The sequence below is a fragment of the Schistocerca cancellata genome, chromosome 8, assembly GCF_023864275.1.
Source record: "Schistocerca cancellata isolate TAMUIC-IGC-003103 chromosome 8, iqSchCanc2.1, whole genome shotgun sequence".
NCBI classification, from domain to species: domain Eukaryota; kingdom Metazoa; phylum Arthropoda; class Insecta; order Orthoptera; family Acrididae; genus Schistocerca; species Schistocerca cancellata.
Genome location: NC_064633.1, coordinates 201,018,413 through 201,039,527, shown reverse-complemented (window position 1 = coordinate 201,039,527; position 21,115 = coordinate 201,018,413). Strand labels below are relative to the sequence as shown.

Sequence of the window (21,115 nt, the reverse complement as noted above, 5' to 3'; positions counted from 1 at the left end):
TGTCAAGACAGCAATCTCTCTTTCAAAGAGAAAGGCACTGCTCATAGAGGATTCATCTCAAAAGGGAAAATTATTTTTAGGGTATACAAACAAGTTAAATCAGCACATTTGAATTCTGTAAGCAAGGCTTTGTATCACAGAATCAGGTGACTGCTGTCCATTACACAATACTTCTTCCAGCAAAAAAGCCATTGTTGGTAACTGAATTTTGGCTCACCCACTTTATCTCTAGATTTAACTTCTGCTGACTAATGCAACTTGTGAAGTCAAAGCTAAATTTTAATGTGAAATTCTATATCTATTTCAAGTTTTAGTTACTGAGAAAGTGGATTATACAGTAAGCAAATAGAGGATGTACATACAAACATTTAGAACTGTTTGATTAAGATGCTGGTATATGAGCAAAGGGGAGGAAGATGTTGAAAATGAAGTTATTTTATTCTCCTAAACTGAAATGTGCACTCTGGAGTGGGAAAATGAAAACCGTGTGCCAGACAGACATGTCCCTAGATACTTGTCTTCCACAGGCAACACAGCCATCTGAGCAAGCAATTTGTAATTATTCAAAGTTCCAAACTTTCAGTGCCTCTATCTCAGTTTTACAAACCCCAAAGTGAGTGTGTTGCATACTGGTTTCCCAAGTTGAAAAACTTGTTTGAAGTGCTATTTCTTAAACAAAATTTTCACTCTGCAATATATGTGTAGGAACACTTAGGTGGAATTTGCAGAAATGTGGAGAATATACTGGCTGAATGAAGCTTTCACCCTGTCTATGAGCCATGTTTGGATAATAGATCTGTATTTTGAGTTCTGATTTGGTGCTCAATTTTAATCTGCCACAAATGATTATTTTATTCTTATTCAACTATTTCACACAGATACGGCAAAATACTACAAACATACTGCATGGCTTAGTATATTTACACTGAGATAACCTTTAACCAAGTTTATGTAATAAAACCAATAACATATTGACTCAGTTTGACACACTGTCAACAAATGTAACTTAATTGAAGCAATAAAAATCTATTTATCAAGTTAGATAAAAAATTAAATGACTTCTTAATATATAACTACAACATAAAAGAAAGAGAGAAATTGTTATTAACAGATTGTCAGGTACTCAGAACATATAAATAAGACTAATTTTGACAGAAACCATTTTACTGAATTTCTAGAAATGGAAGACAAACATACATTTTTCTAAATGTACACTGACATCAGTCTATGGCTTATCTTTAAAAATTATCACTGATAAAAATGTACTGCTTGCAAGAGGATGCACTTCCAAGAGCTGCAGAATGCTATGCAGTGCAATAAGGCAGTTCTGCTCAAATTACTGTCATTTTATTAAATTGAAATGTGTGTCACTAATTAGTCACATTAAATATCTCACTTTGTACACAGGTCTCCTACATACATTAATTTATCAACTGGTAACTGTATGAATTTGTTTTTAATTAATAAGTGTAAAAAATATATGCAGTGCTACAATAGAATAAAGAACTAAAATAATAGTTCAGTATAAATAGTAGCGTAGAGGCAAGTAAATAAAAGACAGACTAAAGAGAAATTGTGAGAGAATTGCTTTCAATAGTTGTAACAAACTGATTAAATAAGGATTCACCAAAAATTTTCAAATAAACAGATTCAAATAAGAAATAACTATGATTTGTTATCACTATTTCACTCATGAAAAGTCAAAGAATATGCTACAACTACTAAACAATTTGCAGAAGTAACTTAATGATTGATGGCCCACTAATCAATAGTGATATATTACAAACTTTGATATATACTTATTACAAAGATACTGGTATTACATTTAACAACATTTAAAAAATTAAGGCAAGGCATGGAAAAAATGGAAGCTGACAAGAAATGTTATTTCATGTTCTAGAATCTGTTGACACTGAGCACAGTTAAAACTTAACTTATGCCCAGGTTTTATTATACTTCACCAACAAAACCAACTTACTGGGTCAATGAAAGGGAAAGCATGCCATATGAGTAGAATACATGAACATCACAGAGACATAAATGGAAGAAATGCTCAGCAAGGAGGAGAGGAACAGTAGTACATTACACCACAAACATCTACTGGAGGAAATAGAACAACAAATGTTGAATCATACCGGAGAAGATAAGCAGTAATTTCTTCTCTTGCCTGAAGTGAAGAACTATTTATAACCATACTGTAAAAGAAGGCTATTCTCCATGAAGCAGTTAACAAGTATGTCCAACTTACATCCGAACACCTTATCTTGCTTTCACATTATAATTAGTGGGCATGACACAAAAAATATGCTAGGGAATAAGATTTATTACAACTGGTTGACTGAATGTTTCCAAGAACTACTCTATTTTAGCTACAACACTTACAGGAAAGTATACAAACACAAAGAAGAACAAAAATCAGAACAAAGAAATTTTTGTAAGTTCATGGCTTACAAAAATCAAAATTAAATATTTAAGTAAAACATTCACTTTTATCAGTTCCACTACCAGTCACACTGGTATTCAGAAAATATAATATGTTACAGATGCCCTAATTTTATCTTCTGATGAATCACCTGGAAAAAACTATATGTGATTACTTTTAAGCGGCATTTTTATGCCATGCTATATCATGGATGAATTGAGAATGCTCAATAATAGTATCACATTGTGACAATTCCTTTACAGCAGTACCTCACACCTGATGTAATGTACAGATATGATAGGGAGAAATTCAACACAACCTAAAAACTTCCTTAGATATTGGTTCTTTTACACAGACAGACATTCCTAACATCTAAGTCATGCTTTTTGTAGGATTTATTTCATGCTGAAACAGAACCAACAGTACACATATCCAAACTAACGAAACTAGCAACTAATTCCAGAACAGCAGGAACTCTGTGGATTACACATAAAAACTGCAAACTTGGCAGAGATCCACTTACCCTAAAAACAATCACATTGTCTCCTTCACATTCCACAAAATCCTGAAAGTGACACACAAATATCCATCATGTGGAAAACCACCAATATGTGCACCATGTTTAGCAAAATGCGTAATTTTAAATTTAAAGATCTTTTCATCAAACACCATTTATGTCTGTCATTTAGCTAACAATGAACACATTCGTACACAATATCCCATTAGCTGTATAGTAAACAAATTATTTGTTGTTTCTCCATTTTCTGTGCACTTTATGTACAACTGGTGGCAGTGGAATTAGCACACATAACCCTTGGCTGTATTTACAAGAAAACAATAATTTGTGCATAGCTGCTTTTTAAGACTGTATACAGATGAAACAATGCTTCTCTGAAAGCATGTCTCGAGACAAAATAAACACAATTTTCCATTACTGGACAGCAGTCAACACATTAAATACACATTTGTAATATATTTGTACAAAAGCAAAAATCGACAAATAGCAAGCACAAAAGGACAACAGTTCACTTTCAAATGAGTTGTGTAAAATATAGCTGTAAATATCCTCCTGCAGGGGAGTGCAAGCAGTTCTAGACACACAGTCTGTAATGTACTATGTACAGAAGTTACTCTTTTCCTGTTTTTGTGAACCACTGGCTGCTGTCAGCAAGTGTCATCATCTTCACATACATCAAGGAAAACATCAAATGCTTCACGGTTGCAATTGCCATCGGAATTGAAGACATATTTATGGAACGTGCCATCCAAGCACACCGCTGAAACATTTAGTAATGAGCATCATTAACATCACAAAACAGCAAATAAACACTAAAACTTTGATTAATACTGCACACAATTGCAAGAAAAATAATTCTGTTCTGTCTGTTTAACTTTTTACATCTACTAAACAGCCTGGACTGTGTTTAAGGAATGTGTGTCAGTTATCAAATTCTTCCCCTGAGCTTCAAATATTCTAGTATGTTCAATATTTTATGAAGTTCAAAAGCGATTATTACACTTCCAGTTAAAAGGGTCATTCTTAAAACACGATCACAGAAAAAAAACTGAGCAATACAGGGAAACTACTTGATGAGAGTGTAAGCCTACAAAGCACATCATGGGAGAAAAAGTGACTAGCATTTGCAGTAACAGATTTGTAAGAAGCCAGTACCAGTCTTCTCCCACGTCACTAGTTTCGGGGCCATGGTCAGAAAAGGCATTTTCAAAGTTAAAACATATTTTGTTATGTCATTCGAGTGTGCTAGTAAAAAGAAATGTTGCTGGAAGGGAGCTGGAGCGGCAGGATGGGGGAGACATGAGAGGCTGGTTGTGTGTAGGAGGGTCCAGCCATGAAAAGGGAATTGTGTGGAGGGGGGACCAGAAATAGAGCTTGAATAGTGACCATTCTCAAGTGGGATGACAAAATATATCCTACAATAAAACTTTTTTTTAAATCATTCATTCGTTTATATTCAGTTTATTTGTTTCAACCAAGCATGCATCACATACTTGTGCTGAGAGATGTTAAGAGAATATTCTATTAGTAACCACAACATACTTAATATAATAGCTTTCTACAACTGTTTCATTTAGATTAATATTAGTCACATAATGTAAGAACTTAGTAGTATGTTTAGAACATTGCTCTAAAAATATGGTAACAACTCTGTTAGCACACTGGACGAAAACTTAGTCATCAGGTGACAACACGTAAAAATCGTGTGACTCTTAACACTGCTCCTAGACTTGATAATGGCCTCAGTTCAAAGAGGGTAGTATTTCTTCAGGTACACCTTGTCGAGCCAAGCCCATTGGTGATTAAGATCTCAAAGACCTATTAAACTGTGTGGATACTGAAACTTCCTGGCAGATTAAAACTGTGTGACGGGCTGAGACTCGAACTCGGGACCTTTGCCTTTCGCGGGCAAGTGCTCTACCAACTGAGCTACCCAAGCACAACTCACGCTCCGTCCTCACAGCTTTACTTCTGCCAGTGCCTTGTCTCCTACCTTCCAAACTTTACAGAAGCTCTCCTGCGAACCTTGCAGAACTAGCACTCCTGAAAGAAAGGATATTGCGGAGACATGGCTTAGCCACAGCCTGGGGGATGTTTCTAGGATGAAATTTTCACTCTACAGTGGAGTGTGCGCTGATATAAAACTTCCTGGCAGATTATAACTTTGTGCCGGGCCGAGACTCGAACTCGGGACCTTTGCCTTTCGCGGGAAAGTGCTCTACCAACTGAGCTACCCAAGCACGACTCACGCCCCGTCCTCACAGCTTTACTTCTGCCAGTGGATACCATGTGCTGCATTTGACCTGCTTTTCTAATTAATCCTGGACATTTTCTACAGGATTTAGCAAGGTGTGATAGAGTGCCAGAGTATTCCTCAAACTAGGGACATGTGCACACAGCTCTGTGAAGATGGCTGCTGTCATCTTGCAAGGTGAGATTATTCACAGCATATTCGTCACAAAGATGTAGAATATTGAAATAAATAACCTGTTCATGTTCACAGTAATCTGAATGAATGTGCCCAAGTCACGGTATGACAGCCACCCCAAAGTTACCATCCAGTTTCCATGCCGTTTTGCCAATTAAGAATGTGCAGCTTTATGTGCTCCTGCAAGTGGCAGCCTATTGCAAGGTAGCCAACTCTGTATGTCTACCGAATCCAGTTCCCATCACAATGTTCACTCAGAAACTGGTCAAGACAGACACACATTCACTGAGGTGTTGATTCCTGTCAGGTTTGAAACCAAGGTGTGACACTCTTCCTTCTCTGGTCCCTGTCAGCTATGATCTCTTTACGACCACTGCTGAGTGAGCAGTACACCATTCCTTACAGGAATGTTGCAAAGTACACCTTGATTCACCAGCAAATTGGGCACCTCCATTTATGGTGTAGTCATGTTCAAATACTATTGCTGCTTTTGCCATGCTATCACATATCAAAATCAACCCGTCTTACTGTGCTGATCACACACAACTGACTAGCACATTCATTTCACTTCACAGTAATGACTTATGTCTGGATTGAACAGTCACAGACTACCTAGGACCAGTTCTAAATCATCTACAGTTCCCAAAAGACACCAGGGTGCTTTTTTCAAAGTGAGGGGGAGACTAATATTTTGTCCAGTGAGCTGACTATGAAAATGTTCCACAAAATTAAAACACTCAAGCCACTTACAATACTTGCTAGGTGAACAGTGAACACTATGCTTGTTTTATAGAAGAAATAGGAACTAAGTACGAGGTACATTCAGAAAGTACATGTACTCATGTACCAGATCTTCTTCTTCTTCTTCTTCTTCTTCTTCTTCTTCCTTCTACTTCTTTTAAGAAAAAGCGTGTCTAACACAAAATTACAGGATGTTGATATACTTGTCGACTATTTTTTTCACAGGATCACTGTCCTCTCCTATGCATGTCTTGAGTGCCAGCACAATCATCTTTATGCCCTCCTCAAAGTACTCTCCCACCTGCTACTATCCCATTTCAGAGCCTCTTTCTGCACCTGCTCATTGGTGGAAAATTTAACTCTGCTTGTGTGCGCCTTAAGGGAGGAGAAAAGATAATGATTTGAAGGCAGCAAGTTACCGGAATAAGGAAGGTGGTTCAAGGCTTTAGTGCCCCGTATAAGACTATTCCACACCTGCGATGCAGGAGCGCAACTGTACGGCACACCACAGAAATCGCAAGACACTGGCATTGCAGAGGCCTCCACTCTCAGATGTGCACACAGCCTCTCTGTAGTGCACTCTACCGGCTCGCCGATGGCTTATAGAGTCAGGCCCAGCCAGCCTCGTGCTCAGTCGTATGCTGACATTCAGCCTATGCACCTCAGACAAGTAGTTCAGCCACTCCATGGCAAGTGTTTTCTTGCATCAGTATTCTTGAAGTAATAAAGTGTTGTGTTTGTTATTATCTGTGTGTTCTTTTAGTTAAAACACACTGGTGATGAGTAGAGTTGTTTTTCTCACGATTTGTTGTGTGGTTGCTTTACGTATTTTGTTGTGACATTTTTCTTGTTGTGACGAGGAAGCTCAGCTTAAAATGTTGGTGCAACAACAAACTAAACTCAGTATGGTCATGCGATAGGCTGTGCCGCCATTGCTCTCCCCCCCCCCCCCCCCTTTGTCTCCAGCTATGTTTAGTCCTCTGTTTCCACCGTATGATGAAGCAACGGAAGATTGGACAGCGTATGAACAACACTTACGGTAACAATTCCACACCATCCACATTACGGATGACAGGTATGTTGTGCGTTGTTTTTGTAATGGATTTCTCCCGTGATGAAGCAACGGAAGATTGGACAGTGTACGAACAACACTTACGGTAACAATTCCACACCATCCACATTACGGATGACAGGTATGTTGTGCGTTGTTTTTGTAATGGATTTCTCCCATCTCGTGTCAGGTGTTGTGGCAGTTGCCCCATTTCAGGGACCTTCTTCATTTTCTTTTGACAATTTATGCTTATTGTTATGATCGTACGATTGCCGCCACATGCACATCATGGCTGCTAGTGATGAATTCTACCAATCCAAGAAACAGACTCATCAGTCTAATTGTGCCTGGGACACAGCTCTCCACAGCTTTAGTCGCAATTGCTATTTTCTCATGTCCAAATCAAAAGAGTTGTATGCAGATGCTATGGTTCGTGAAGTCATCATCAGCTCCACCCCATATAAGGCAGTCTGACAATGGGCACCCTTCCCTTGACCAGGTGTTGTCGTCCATTGCCCAGACGTATGAGGTCTTGCATTCCGCTAGTCAACAGCTGTAAGCATGGTGCAATGTCACTGTGGTGCAGGGTAGTCTGGCTGCATCCACTGCGACTGGGGAGGACGACAGAGTGGCACTGCAAGCCGGCAGATCCAGCGGCTTCCATGCAGCACCTAAACTGTGTTCCAGCTGCTGCCTCCTGTTAGCATTGTGGTGGTGGTGATGATGATTTGTGGGGCACTCAACATCAAGGTTATCAACACCGTACAAGTTCCCAATGCTCCCAAGACCAGGCAAAACTGGACCAACTCACTTGTCTCTCATCTATGGTTCCCAGTACCCTCCTCTAGATCATGGCCCACACCCCTTGTTATCATTGTGAAACCCTCTGGCAAACTGTGATTTTGTGGTGATTTTAAAGTCACCGTGAATTCGTGGTCCACGACTGACACATACCCACGGTCAAATTCAGAAGAGCTGTTCACACACTTAGCAGGGGCTTAGTTCTTCTCCAAACTCGACCTTTCCAAATCATATCACCAGTCACCCGTGGATGAGGAGTCAAACTGTATCAAGGTTCTTAATACACCTTTCAGCTTATATCAGTACCAATGGTCAATGTTTGACATGGCAAGTGCCCCTGCAATTTTTCAACACTATCTGGAACAGGTCATATCCACTATTCCATCCTGTTTCAACTTCTTGGATGACACTACCGTTACCAGACATAATGTGAGTGACCACCGCACAATCTCTGGGCTCTTGTTGAAAATCTTTAGGCTGTGGGTCTGCATTGCAATCTACAGAAGTCTAAAGTTCTCCAACCCTCTCTTGAGTGTCTGTACCACACCATATCACAGCAGGTTGTCCAGCCCTTGGTGAATCTGGTCAAGGCCATTATGGACCTGTCACATCCCTTGTTGTTGTACAAAACTGCCAATTACCATTGGTGTCAATTGTTGCATACCTTCTCTACCTCCTTCTCCGCAAGGGTTCTTCCTTTGCTTGGTCTCCAGCGTGCAACTAGGCCTTTTCCACGCTGGTTAGGTTAGGTTAGGAAGGAGCACCTCAGGTTGGCACCATGTCTAGCTACTTTTGATCCTAACAAACCTGGCTTTTGCATCCAAAACTCTCAGTCCGGCACAAGCTCAGTACTCTCAGGTTGAGAAGGCGGCTCTAGCCATTGGGTATGCACTCATCGAATTTCACACCTTCTTGCATGGCACAAAATTGGAACTCATTACAGACCACAAGCCTTTTGTTTCATTATTCAGTCCATCTGTCTGGATCCCCAATAAAGTGGCCCACATGTTGCAGCAGTGGGCCTCATTCCTCTCCAAATACCATTGTAACATCCATTTTTGTCCCACGGGGCACCATGCCAATTTAGGCATCTTATTCAGACTGGCCCCGTCGGTCCGGATCGCGAGTTTGATCGAGAGGAGCGCGTGTGTTTTCATTTGGATGTCGCCTCTCATCAAATGATCGCTAGTACCCAGGTCACCAAGGCTGCAACATCTGACCCTGCCCTGAAGCAGGTCATCCACCTCACCCAGAAGGTTTGGTTGCCTTGTCCTCTGGGCCACACATCTGATCTGCTTCATTACTAATTTGTCTTGCATCATCATCTCTCAGTCTTTGAGGGGCTCCTCCTCCACTCCATGGATGACACAGCTCCCTGGGGTGTTTCCCGAACCAAATCCTTGACTCACACATATGTGTACTGGCCAGGCATTGACTGGGAACTGGAGTATTTGGTTACTGTGAGTCCCCAGTGTGCTAGTCAACAGGTAGTTGAGAAGGCTTTGTTTTCCCCGCAGCCTCCATCAAAAACGCCCTGGAAATGCACTAATGTGGATTTTGCAAGTCCATTTCTGAATGTGTTCTGGCTGATTGTCATTGACATGTTCTCCATACATGGTTCAATGTTCTTCACCAGTACTATAGGTACCATTCTGTCTCTTTCTAATTTTTTTTGTTGAAAGTCTCATGGCTATTCCCATTTCGATAATGGACTTCAGTTCCTGTCCCATGCATATCATGATTTCTGCATGCAATCGGGCATTCGCCATGTTTACTACCCTCCCTTCCAACCCCAATGTAACAGGGAAGCTGCCTGCATGGTTCATACCTTTTAAGACCAGATTAAGAAGTATCTGCAGGACTTTACTGCCGAGGAGGCATTACTGTTTTTTCTGATGGCCTAATGGACGACCGCTATTGGTTCCTGTACCCCTGCCGAGCTTCTCCACAGGTGCCAACTGTGGACGCTGCTCCATCTCCTCCATCTGGATTCTTGTCCATCATTGTGTTCACCTGTGCTACACTTTCCGCCAGGTATAGCAGTCTGGGCTCGCGGTTTTGGTCGGCATACCTGCTGGTTACTGGCAACCAGCACGTGTCTGAATGGCCGTCTCGTCTACACTCTCGGGAGAAGAGACCAAGAGGTACAGCACCATCAAAATCACCTCTGTGTCCAGGTGGGCACCCACCCACCCATTCCTGCTACACCTTCACTTGTGCGTTGGTTGCCAGTTGGCGTCTATTCAACAGTGTTCTAGCCTCAATTTCCACCTGTGTCAGTTCCATCCGATGAGCCTTCAACAACACAGCCACTGTCAGCAGCTCTGGTGCCCCTCCAACTGGTAGACACGCCTCCTGCCGGTTCGATGTATCCTGTGGTGGAGCCGCCTCCAACTCCCCCGTCACCACCGGATGCCGCTATGAATCCCGGCTTGGAATGCCTGTTACCAGTCCCGTCAGCTCATACTCACACAGGGGGGCATCTGGGCAAGTCCAGTTTCACCCATATTCCAAGTTCTCTACTGACTGGGAATTGCTGTTCCATCTCGCCTGTGGGGCCTCCATGGACATGGGTACCATCTCCAATTGTGGCCATCCAGTCCTTGCCCAGGAATAAGCAATGCCCCACCCCCAAGGGGGGAGGAGTGCAGTGACCCATGTCAGATTCCACACCAGTGATTTGGTCACGCAGCTGTACAGCACGTCATGGAAATTGCAAGGTGCTAGCCCTGGCAGAGGCCTCCACTCTCGGATGTGCATGTAGCCTCTCCACAGTGCACTCTACCAGCCGACTGACAGCTTACACTGTCAGGCCCAGCCAGCTTCACTCTCAGTCGTATGCTGAAATCCAGCCTAAGTATATCAGACCATTAAAGCACCCACTTCATGGCACAGTAATCACAAGGTAAAGAAACACACACTGTTACCTTGCAGTGCAAGCACAAAACACAGTGCAAGAATAAAAGTGACCACGAAAAATACTTTCATGGTAAGCCACAACTTGCTGCCAACATCATTAATTTTACCTACAATGAGAACAACGAAGGTGTGAGAGTTCCAACAGAGAAGTTGATAGGAAATGCAAACAAATGATGGAAATTGAAACCGGAGTAGGTCAATGTGTGCAAATTGTGGAAGGATGGACACAATGTCAACTGGGGTTGTATTCAAGTACCTAACCCAAATCAAAAGAAGTAGAATGTGCACAACAAATATTTCACTGATGATATATTAGACAATTTTTTTGGGATTATAACTAATACAAAGAAAACTGTTCCTGCAAAAACTTCACAGTTATTGTCACACAAGACAGGACTCAAAGACAGCAAAGAAACCCAGAGAAAACTGTTGCACCAATGGGATTTGATTTTAAAAGGTGGATGAATAAACGCGTCACGATTTATTTTTCATACACATCAAACTGTGAATAAATGTTGAAAAGTACAGTGTCTGACAAGTATTGTCAAAAAAACAGTGCCATGCAATTTTTGACTGCTATCAATGTAGAATTTCATTCTGTGGTCATTTTTCCTTTATGAATATTACAGGAATGAACAGAAAAAATTAAAAATATACAGTGACAAGGAAAGCCAAACTTCTGGGATTAATTAAGGAACACAAACCTTCTCATCTTTACTACACTGACAATATTTTGCAAGAAAATGGTTCCCTACCTACTTCCATTGTGCCATCTAGACTTGAATCCTACAAAATTTGTCTGGAACCTCGTGAAGAATGAGAACTACACCCTTAATACATCAAGCATATCATTCTCTAACCCAAATAAACAAAAGCTCATGCTTTTGCTCCTAATAAACGAATGTTGTTTGTGCCTGGTGCAATCCTTTCAATGTAACATTAATGCAGTGAACTGCATGTCAAGTTTGCTGCTTTTATATTCAAGAAGCTTTTCACCTGGGAGAACTGCCTTCCAGGCCTTTCCACCAGAAAAAAATCTGAAGTGGTTGCCTAGATTCTAATCCATGACCTTGGCATTACCGGCCAAATTATTCTAACCAGTAGACCACAAAACAGCCAAAACAGTGTGTGATGACTACTGGAGGAAAGATTCCCTGACAGATGGGAAACTGATAATATAATAAAATCAGTCAGTACAGTTTCAAATAGAGTTGGCAGCTAAGATGAGAAATACTATATGTCTTAGGTATCCTGGTCTGAGCTGCCGAATTTGGCAGTCAAGAGCGTACGAGTTGTGCTTGCTTGTGTGAGAGAATGATGAGTATTTCTCTATTTTTCTTTTGTTGATGAAGGCTGTGGCCAAAAGCTTTGCATAAGTGTCTCAACTGTGCCGGTCTGCAATCTAACATATTTTCTTTATGGTAAATAGCAATCTGCCTTTTCCTACATTGTTTATGTGTTTTTTCCTGTTCTTTTTCTAAATAGATATTTCATTCAGTGATATGTAAAGAGGTGTAGCATGTGACAGCACTCCACTTGCAGGAGTACTTCAGTTTATATTATTGCTACCACCCGTGTCTGTTTCTCGGGTGTAAATGCGACAGTGGTACCACATGACCAAGTAACCAGGTTTGGTTTGCTGAGTTATAATTTGTTCTGGATTTTCAATAAAGTTGTAAAGTCTGGTGAAACACACAAACATTCAAACAACACCTGGTGAAGAAACTGTAATAACATACCAATACCAGCACTTGTGAACATGTTTTACAATTTACAGGACTATTACCCTACAGAGACTATACATCATTTAACAACTTTTGCACATTTCCATACGGTGGTACTTACCAACAACAGATGTACGAGATCCAAAGGCACAGATACAGGCACATTCAGGGGGTACTGTGAAATTGGCGAGTGCCCACTGTGATTCCACGTAGTTACCGAGGAAGCCCATTTTAGAGAAACTGTCCATTAAAATAAACAACACTTATATTAGTATTTTTTTCAGTTGGATACAAATTGTTTCTCTTATAAAACATTGTAATTCAGAAAGAATCTTACTTAATAATGTTGTACATCAACTCTTAACTACATGACAACTTTTGGTTTACTGTACCATACCCTTGCAACAGTTCACAGAAACTGGCTCAGGAAAACTAAATTTAACTACATAAATTTTTTACCAATCACACTCCTATTTTAAACAATGGAAAATCCAAGATGGAATGTAACAATATCATGAAAAGAGAAGTTGCCACTCACCACATAGTGGAGATGCTGAGTTGCAGATAGGCATAACAAAAAGACTGTCACAAATAAATAACGTTTTTGGCCAGTAATGACTTTGCCAAAAATACACACACACACACACACACACACACACACACACACACACACACACAGAGCTGCAGTATGGTTTCAGTTGCCTGAGACTGCAGTTATGTATGTGAGTTGCGTTTGCATGAGTATAAGTGTGTGTGCATGTGTGTACTCCTATTTTAGTGATATTGTAAAGTCCTGGGTGGACCCCTTGTCTGGTTGAGACTCATTAACTATATCTCTATGATATGGAACAAGAGCCAATACACCATATCCTTCACCAAAGCCTCAGTAATTTGTCTCTTGCACTGTCTGAAGTTTCTGTTGAAAGGTTCCCATATGTAGGATTGGATCGTATTGTCCAAACTGATATAATATTTCCACAAGGCAGGTGCTCAACTAAGGTGAAACTATGGCTAGCTGTCGTGGCTCACCAGTTTATACACTGGCTCAAAAGAAAAAAAGGTGGCACTGAGAGGTGAAGCTGTAATGTCATCACTTGGGACATTGACACCTAGAACCCTGTCAGAGAAGTGAGCTGGCAGGCCCCGCATGCACAGTGCAGGAAAGGTAGACTCTTAATGAATGTGCACGGGCAACGTGCCCAACTCAGATGTCCTGGTTTTGATTCTCCTTCAGTGTCATTCCACAGAATTTTTCTGCCTTCAGTCGATGATTCCTTAGTGCCATAAAAGCTGATGGAAATGCTTTGTTGAGTTGAAAATCTGTGTGTGTGTGTTAATTGAGTTGTTAGCTGTATGTATTTCAACTGCTTCAACCAGCACAACTTGAGAGAATTCAGAAGGAACGGAGAACTCAATTAGAATGTTTTTCTTGCCTTCTGTTGGCAGTGTGTCCTTGAAATCTACAGCATCTCAGTGCAAATAATGCTGGATTCCATAATAGATTATCTAGGTCTAAGAAGACCAGAAATAAATGTGATCCCATGTCAGTGTGGAAAACTATACATTGGCCAGACACTTTGCTCTGTTAAAGGCAAATGCAAGCAACACAGATTTCACAGAAGACACTAGAAAAATCTGCTGTATTAATACAGGACATGGAATTAATACAGAGAGAAAGAGTCTTGCCCACCTCCACGTACTGGGACCACATCATTAAAGAAGCACTCAAAATATTTACAGGTAGCAAGTTAATTAACAGGCACAGATTTTCAACTCAGAAAAGTATGTAAAAATATATTCAGTGAGATAACACTGATGGGAAATCGAAGCCAGGACATCTAAGTCAAGCATCAACACCACACCTGTGTGAATAGCTAGGGTCCATGGCTTACAGCTGAATCTTCCCATGCCACACATGAGAGATCCACGATTCGATTCTCAGACAGGGGATCTGAATGTCAATGTCCTCTATGATGACATTATAGTTTCATCTCTTGGTGCCTATACTTTTCAAGCAAAACAGTGAATAAATTGGTGAGCAACAACTGCTAGTCACAGTTGCACCTGAAGAAAACTGGGTCCTGCCTCTTGGAAATATTATGTAGTTTCTTCTGTGATATATCTGCACATGCACCTGATTCTGTCCATTCTCAGGACTTCTTGAACTATATTTTATCAAGCCCTGAAATGAAAAATATCATTCTCAAAGTAGTATTCCACCATGCATCCATTCTATGTAATATCCTGGTCCATGCTTATACCACACCAAATCCCAACTCCTTGGCATATGGATCAAGTGCATGTGGAAGTTTCACATATATATGGAATTCTCCTCTTCTTCTTAAAATCTGCAAATACACGTGGTTTCTTTCTCCAGCTCATGAAAGCAAACTTAAAGTTAATTTGTTGAAAAGTTCAGCTTCTGAGAGTTCCTTAAAAAAAATATTTATACCTACATTCAGGTTGTGTGCCCAGCAAACATTTCCAAGAAAACAAGACCAGCCAACCATTTTGCAACACCACTGTGACATCCAATCAAATGGCCCATAGTTAGAAAGTAGATTAGAAATAGGGTAACAGCACTTTACTGCAAGTGGACTGCTGTCGAATTGTGAGTTACTGTACATCTCTTTGACTGTCTCACGATGGTTTACATTGACACTATGATGAATAAATGCTGTGTATGAGGCAGTACTTGCAACCACCAGGCTGCAAAAAAGACACCATGGCCATGATAATGTGCTTTTGTGTGTGTGTCAGGGAGGGGGGGCAGGGGTTGAATGTGTGAATGTGTGTACTTTCTATCAGAAAAAGAACCAGAGCTCAAAAGCTAGTGAAGACTGTTTTCTGCTGCATGTGTCAGAACAATGCATGAACCATACTATCTGTGAATGGAACAGAAATTGGGGACAAATAATACCAGCACACCATGTACTTGCAACTGCCCACCATGCTGAGGCTTGGATAGTCCAGATGTAAATGTCAATTTAGTTACCACTTTGGCAACAAACTTCCAGCTCAAGACAGCAAGCTATTCCAACATCCCAATGCATTTGTATTGATCTCTTATGACAGGAATTTTCATTTATTGAAATTACTCATTGTTGTCAAATATATCAAACTACGAACCAACACTTCCTTAAGGGGGGATGTTGATGAAACTTACCAAAAATGCCAATTTTTGATTTATTTTTTATTTGTTAGTACAACTCATGGACAATGATTTCCCAAAGTTTCAATGTTGAAATTGCATCCAAAGTGCCTGAAAATTAATTAAAAGTGTGACGCGGCCTCCCTGCCAGGCCCAACTTTTGAAGTAGAACTTCAATACAATCTCAGTGAACAACAATTCTGTGTAGTACTTTCAACCAAATGTGTGTGGAATACATCTAGAAGGCCGTGATACATACTCTTTGGTTTTATATATCATCTTAGGCCGATCCTGCACTTCTCAAAAAGTGTGTTCATGGTAAAACTCAAAATCCAAAAGTGTCTCTAAATTCACTCATATGAAAACGATGCCCTAAAAACACATTTGCATCTGCTACAGTTATCAGAATTGCAACTTATGATGCAGTTACTGTGGTTAATGATGAAACATTGGGAATTTTACTCAAGACATCCTGAGAAAAATAGATTTACAGCACGACTCTGCAGCTGAAAAGTCGGTTGAAGACCTGGTAAAGTAAAGAAGACAGACAACACGCAACCAGAAGAGAAGCCTTGAAGGGAAAGATGACCCAGAGTACAAATGTGGTGCCTTCTGAGGAAGTGACATAAGGAAAAAAGTTAGGTTGAACTTTAAATTGCATTTCCTGAATAGTTTGTTTTTTAAAGTGTATGTACCTTTTCCTCAGAATCTATGAGTGCTAGAATTATGAAATTTTGTACACATATTTCTGTAAACCTAATAAGCATTGTCTCAAGAGCAAATTTTGAAATACTGATTGTAAGCTGAGATATGGGCCAAAGTGCTTGAAATTTGGCATGAATTTAAAATTCTACTTGTGGAATTGTAATTAAAAAATTATGAAAATTCTCCTATTTGACATATTCCAAAATCCTCATGAGAGAAGCTTACAACATATAAACAGATGTATCAGAGAAATTTTTTTAGAAATCTCTTGAATACTTTCCGAGAAAAAGCAACATACATTATTTTTTGAAAATAAAACTTCAAATTTCATTAACAAAAAAACAAAGGATTTTGTGTTACTTTCATGTAAAGCGTGGTACAAAATTTCATTGCCATATCTCCAAAACTGTGGATTTTGTGCATTCTTGAAATAGTGTGTGTTTTTCCCTTAAAGATAACGTCTTAAGTGAAAGAAAATAAAATAGACAACAATAGTATGAAAAAGGTAATGGTCTACAAAGTTTGTATCAACTGAATTGCAGGACTTCCTCTTGGTGTACAGTTCAAATCTACATATGTTGTAAAAATATACACACATACGTATGTATGTATGTATGTATGTTCCACATCTCCTCTTAACCACTGGATCAATTTCAACCATATTTGGTACACATATCCCTTACTGTCAGGCAACAATCACTGTGAGGTAAGAAACACCTACACATCATAGTTCAGAAGATATAACATCATAAACAATGAGACATGTGAAAAACTGTCACAGCATGCATGACATTTAAATTTATTACTCATGTGCCACTAACTCTATTTGCAATGCATTTCGTAGACAGTTTCCACATATGCCACTAAATTAATACACAAAATTATATCATGGTAGCACACACAATTCAAGAGAGAGAATGTAGGGACCACTGAGATGTGTGAAAAACTGTTGATTGTGCACGAGGTTTAAATTTATTATTTCTTTGCCGTTAAATATACCTACACCATTATATCATTGTATGCCACGCCGTTCAAGACATCTGACATCTTAAACATTGAGATGCATGAAAAAATGCGGCATCAGGCATGAAGTTGTAATACATTTATTCTTTATTACTAGGATACTCCTGCAGTCGTGTAAACTTAAGGAAATCCCTGACACCTGGCAGCACTTCTGACAGCTTTCAACTGCTAAGTGCAAATACCTGTAGGCAAAAACAATTGCCCTCTGTGGAGCCATGATGAGGTGTTGCCGTAGAGATGTTTACAAAATCGTTTTATAGAAACGCAAAGTAGCTGCGCATAGCACACAAAAATTGCCCGTAATATTACACTGAAAACAAATCTCATTTCTTGTTTTTTTTCTAATAGAAAATTGGCAAAATGAATACCTGGGAAATGCTAGTTTTTCAGCTAGTTTGCACATAAAAAATAAATTAATTTTAATTATGGATACTAATGAGGGAAACTCCCCACCGTACCCCCCTCAGATTTAGTGGTAAGAGGGCCCAGTGAACAGCCCGCCAAAAAACTGAATACAGATCAAGCACGAAAACAGGAAGAAGGTATACTGAACTATGAAAAAAAAAGCAGCAGAATAGAAACACTGAACTATCCAAGAATAAGAAGAGCAATATAGAGCAGCTGGGAAGAGAAATGGCATTGTGACCTGCATCCGTGCCTCTTTTTTGCTGTAAACTTTATTCAAATTTGTCTCTGTCTCTCAAGGTGTAACGTCCCTTTGCAACAGTGATGTTTATGGTAGGATCCTATAATGACAGTTGATTCTACACAGCTACTCTATTAGCAACAGAAAGGAAGTAGCTTTTGAATGGGAACTGCAAATGTTTGATGATAAGGCAAAAAGTCAACCGAATCCTCCACTGGAAAATACTTCCGGTGTGTCATACACAGAATTAGTGACAGTGCGTGCATCATACGACAGGAATCTCTTATCGATGTACTTAACTTGTACGACTGATGAGTGAGTGAGATATATCTCCTTGCCTGATATAAGTGTTCGTATGAATGCGAATGTGATGACTCCCAAGGAAATGATGAAAACATAATAGTTTAAAAACAAAGAAGCTGTAACTTACCAAACGAAAGTGTTGGTATGTTGATAGAGACAATGAAAACAATAAAAAAACACACACACAAATTTCAAGCTTTTGCGACCCAAGGTTGCTTCATCAGGAAAGAGGGAAGGAGAGGGAAAGACGAAAGGATGTGGGTTTTAAGGGAGAGGGTAAGGAGTCATTCCAACCCCGGGAGCGGAAAGACTTACCTTAAGGGGAAAAAAGGACAGGTATACACTCGCACACACACACATATCCATCCGCACATATACACACACAGGCAGACATATGTAAATGCAAAGAGATTGGGTCTTCTCATCAAACTTCTGACTAATCAGTTTGATGAGAAGACCACTGAACTTTTTAGGCATGTCTTGACTTCCACGTATTTTCTTTTTAATGGAGAATACTACGAACAAACGGAGGGAGTTGCCATGGGTAGCCCACTCTCACCAGTGGTAGCGAATTTGTACATAGAGAACTTCGAGGAGGAAGCCCTGTCGTCATGCGTATGGAAACCTACTTGCTTTTTCCGTTACGTGGACGACATGTTCGTCATCTGGCCACATGGTATGGATAAACTCCTTGACTTCCTTACACATCTAAACTCCATACACCCCAACATCAAATTCACTATGGAGACTGAAACGGAGGGTAAATTACCTTTCCTTGACGTCTTGGTCAAGAGAAGGGCTGACGGCACCCTAGGTCATGGGGTGTATCGGAAGACAACGCACACTGATCTGTATTTGCACGCAGACAGCTGCCACCACCCTTCACAGAGGAACGGGGTACTTAAAACTCTAGTACATAGGACGCGCACAATCTCTGACGCAGAGAGTCTACCCCAGGAATTGGAACACCTGAGAACTGTATTTCGAAAAAATGGGTACTCAGAGTGGCAGATTCAACGTGCTCTCCACCCAACCACTGCAGCACAACCTGTTGAGATGGATGAAGTCACGAGGGAGGAGATAGGCACTGCATTTATTCCATACACAGGCGCACTCTTGGGAAAAATCGCCCACATTCTGAAGAAACACCAGGTCAGAACTGTGTTTTGTCCTCCAAATAAAACTCTTGCACTGGTGGGGAGCGCCAAAGATGACCTCGGTTTGAGGAAGGCCGGCGTGTACCAGATTCCGTGTCAATGTGGCAAGTCGTATATTGGTCAGACGATGCGTACCGTCGAGGATCGATGCCGTGAACACCAGAGGCACACTCGACTGATGTATCCGAGCAAGTCGTCGGTCGCTGAACACTGTTTGTCGGAAAATCACGCCATGGAGTATGACCGCACGAGGATTCTGGTACAGACGTCGAGATACTGGGACAGCGTTGTTAGAGAGGCCATCGAAATTCGCACCAATGACGACCTCATAAACCGTGACTGTGGCTATAATCTTAGCAAGGCTTGGGAACCAGCCATTGGGTTAATCAAGAGTAAATCGAGCAAACGTATAGTTGTGACGACCACGGCGGACAGAGCCATCACACCGACGTCATCTCAGACGCCGTCGCAATCTGTTCCACCTTGCGACCGTGGCACGGGACGCGGTCGGCGGAGGTAGCGCGCCGCGGGCGGAGGGTATTTAAATCGGCTGCCGCGGCGACCGAACCCAGTTCCCTCTGAGCAGCCATAGCGTACGGATCTCCGTGCCGGCACGTTCACAGGAGCTCAGTCCGTCAGTTCACCTGATGATGGCGACATGTATGATCGCTGAAATATTGTGCCCGTTGGACACTGTAGACCGGCAGCACACCCGTGGATATTTTGATTATTATTATTTTCGTTATTTTCTCTCCCTATCTTAAACAAAAGAAGAAAAATGAAAACTATGATGGTTAGATTCATGTGTCCTTCCCAAAGTTTCAATTATAGTATTACCAGAAATTTGTGACATGAGATTAGAAAATAAAGAATCTTCAAATGGATGATATCATTTAGTTTAATGCAAAATTATTTCTAGTACTGGTACTGTTCTCTATAAACCCATCACACCCCATCCCATTCCATCAGGTAATGACACAAATTTAGAATAAAATATTGTTATCAATAATATTGTCCACCACTAAAACTCATGCAATAACTGACACAAGAAAAAGAACTTGAGAGGACATTGAACAGTAGGGGTAAAGAAGAGAAAATGTTCTTACGTTGAGCGCCGGTTGAGATGGGTGTCCTTCAAGGCAAATATATGGATTGTTCCCTTGTCACTTGAACAACACAGAAATTCTGAATCACGGCTAAAGTTGATGCTGCAACAAGTAAATCAAGTAAGTTATATGATGAAAGTTACATGGCAGAGCACACAAAACAAATGCAATACACTAAAAACGTAAGTCATGTTTGTCAAGCTGTCAATGGAAAAATAAGTAAAATTCATTTGCAATTAGGTTTTCATTAACCAGGCCAATATTAACAAAATCATAGTGTATATGACGGTAGTATCTGTTCCCGAAAGAACAGTTACCGTGGATGACCATGCAGCTTTGCTAGAAATGAAATGATAATTAAATGGACATCCTAGCTGCAAACAGGCGTTGATGTACTTCATTGGGGACATGTTGAAAATGT

At 40.5% G+C, this 21,115-nt stretch overlaps 1 protein-coding gene across 1 annotated transcript in view; it reads right to left on the bottom strand.

The window, feature by feature from the left end:
• Window positions 1–355: 355 nt before the first annotated feature.
• Window positions 356–21,115, bottom strand: part of LOC126094722 (WD repeat domain phosphoinositide-interacting protein 4-like) — a 38,553-nt gene continuing 17,793 nt past the window's right edge. Inside the window, exons 6-8 of the mRNA XM_049909265.1 lie at window positions 20,695–20,796; window positions 12,725–12,843; window positions 356–3,699 (exon numbers count right to left, since the gene is read on the bottom strand). Of these exons, the coding sequence (XP_049765222.1) occupies window positions 3,587–3,699; window positions 12,725–12,843; window positions 20,695–20,796 (334 nt within the window). The 3' untranslated portion in view covers window positions 356–3,586. The remainder of the gene's footprint in view (window positions 3,700–12,724; window positions 12,844–20,694; window positions 20,797–21,115) is intronic.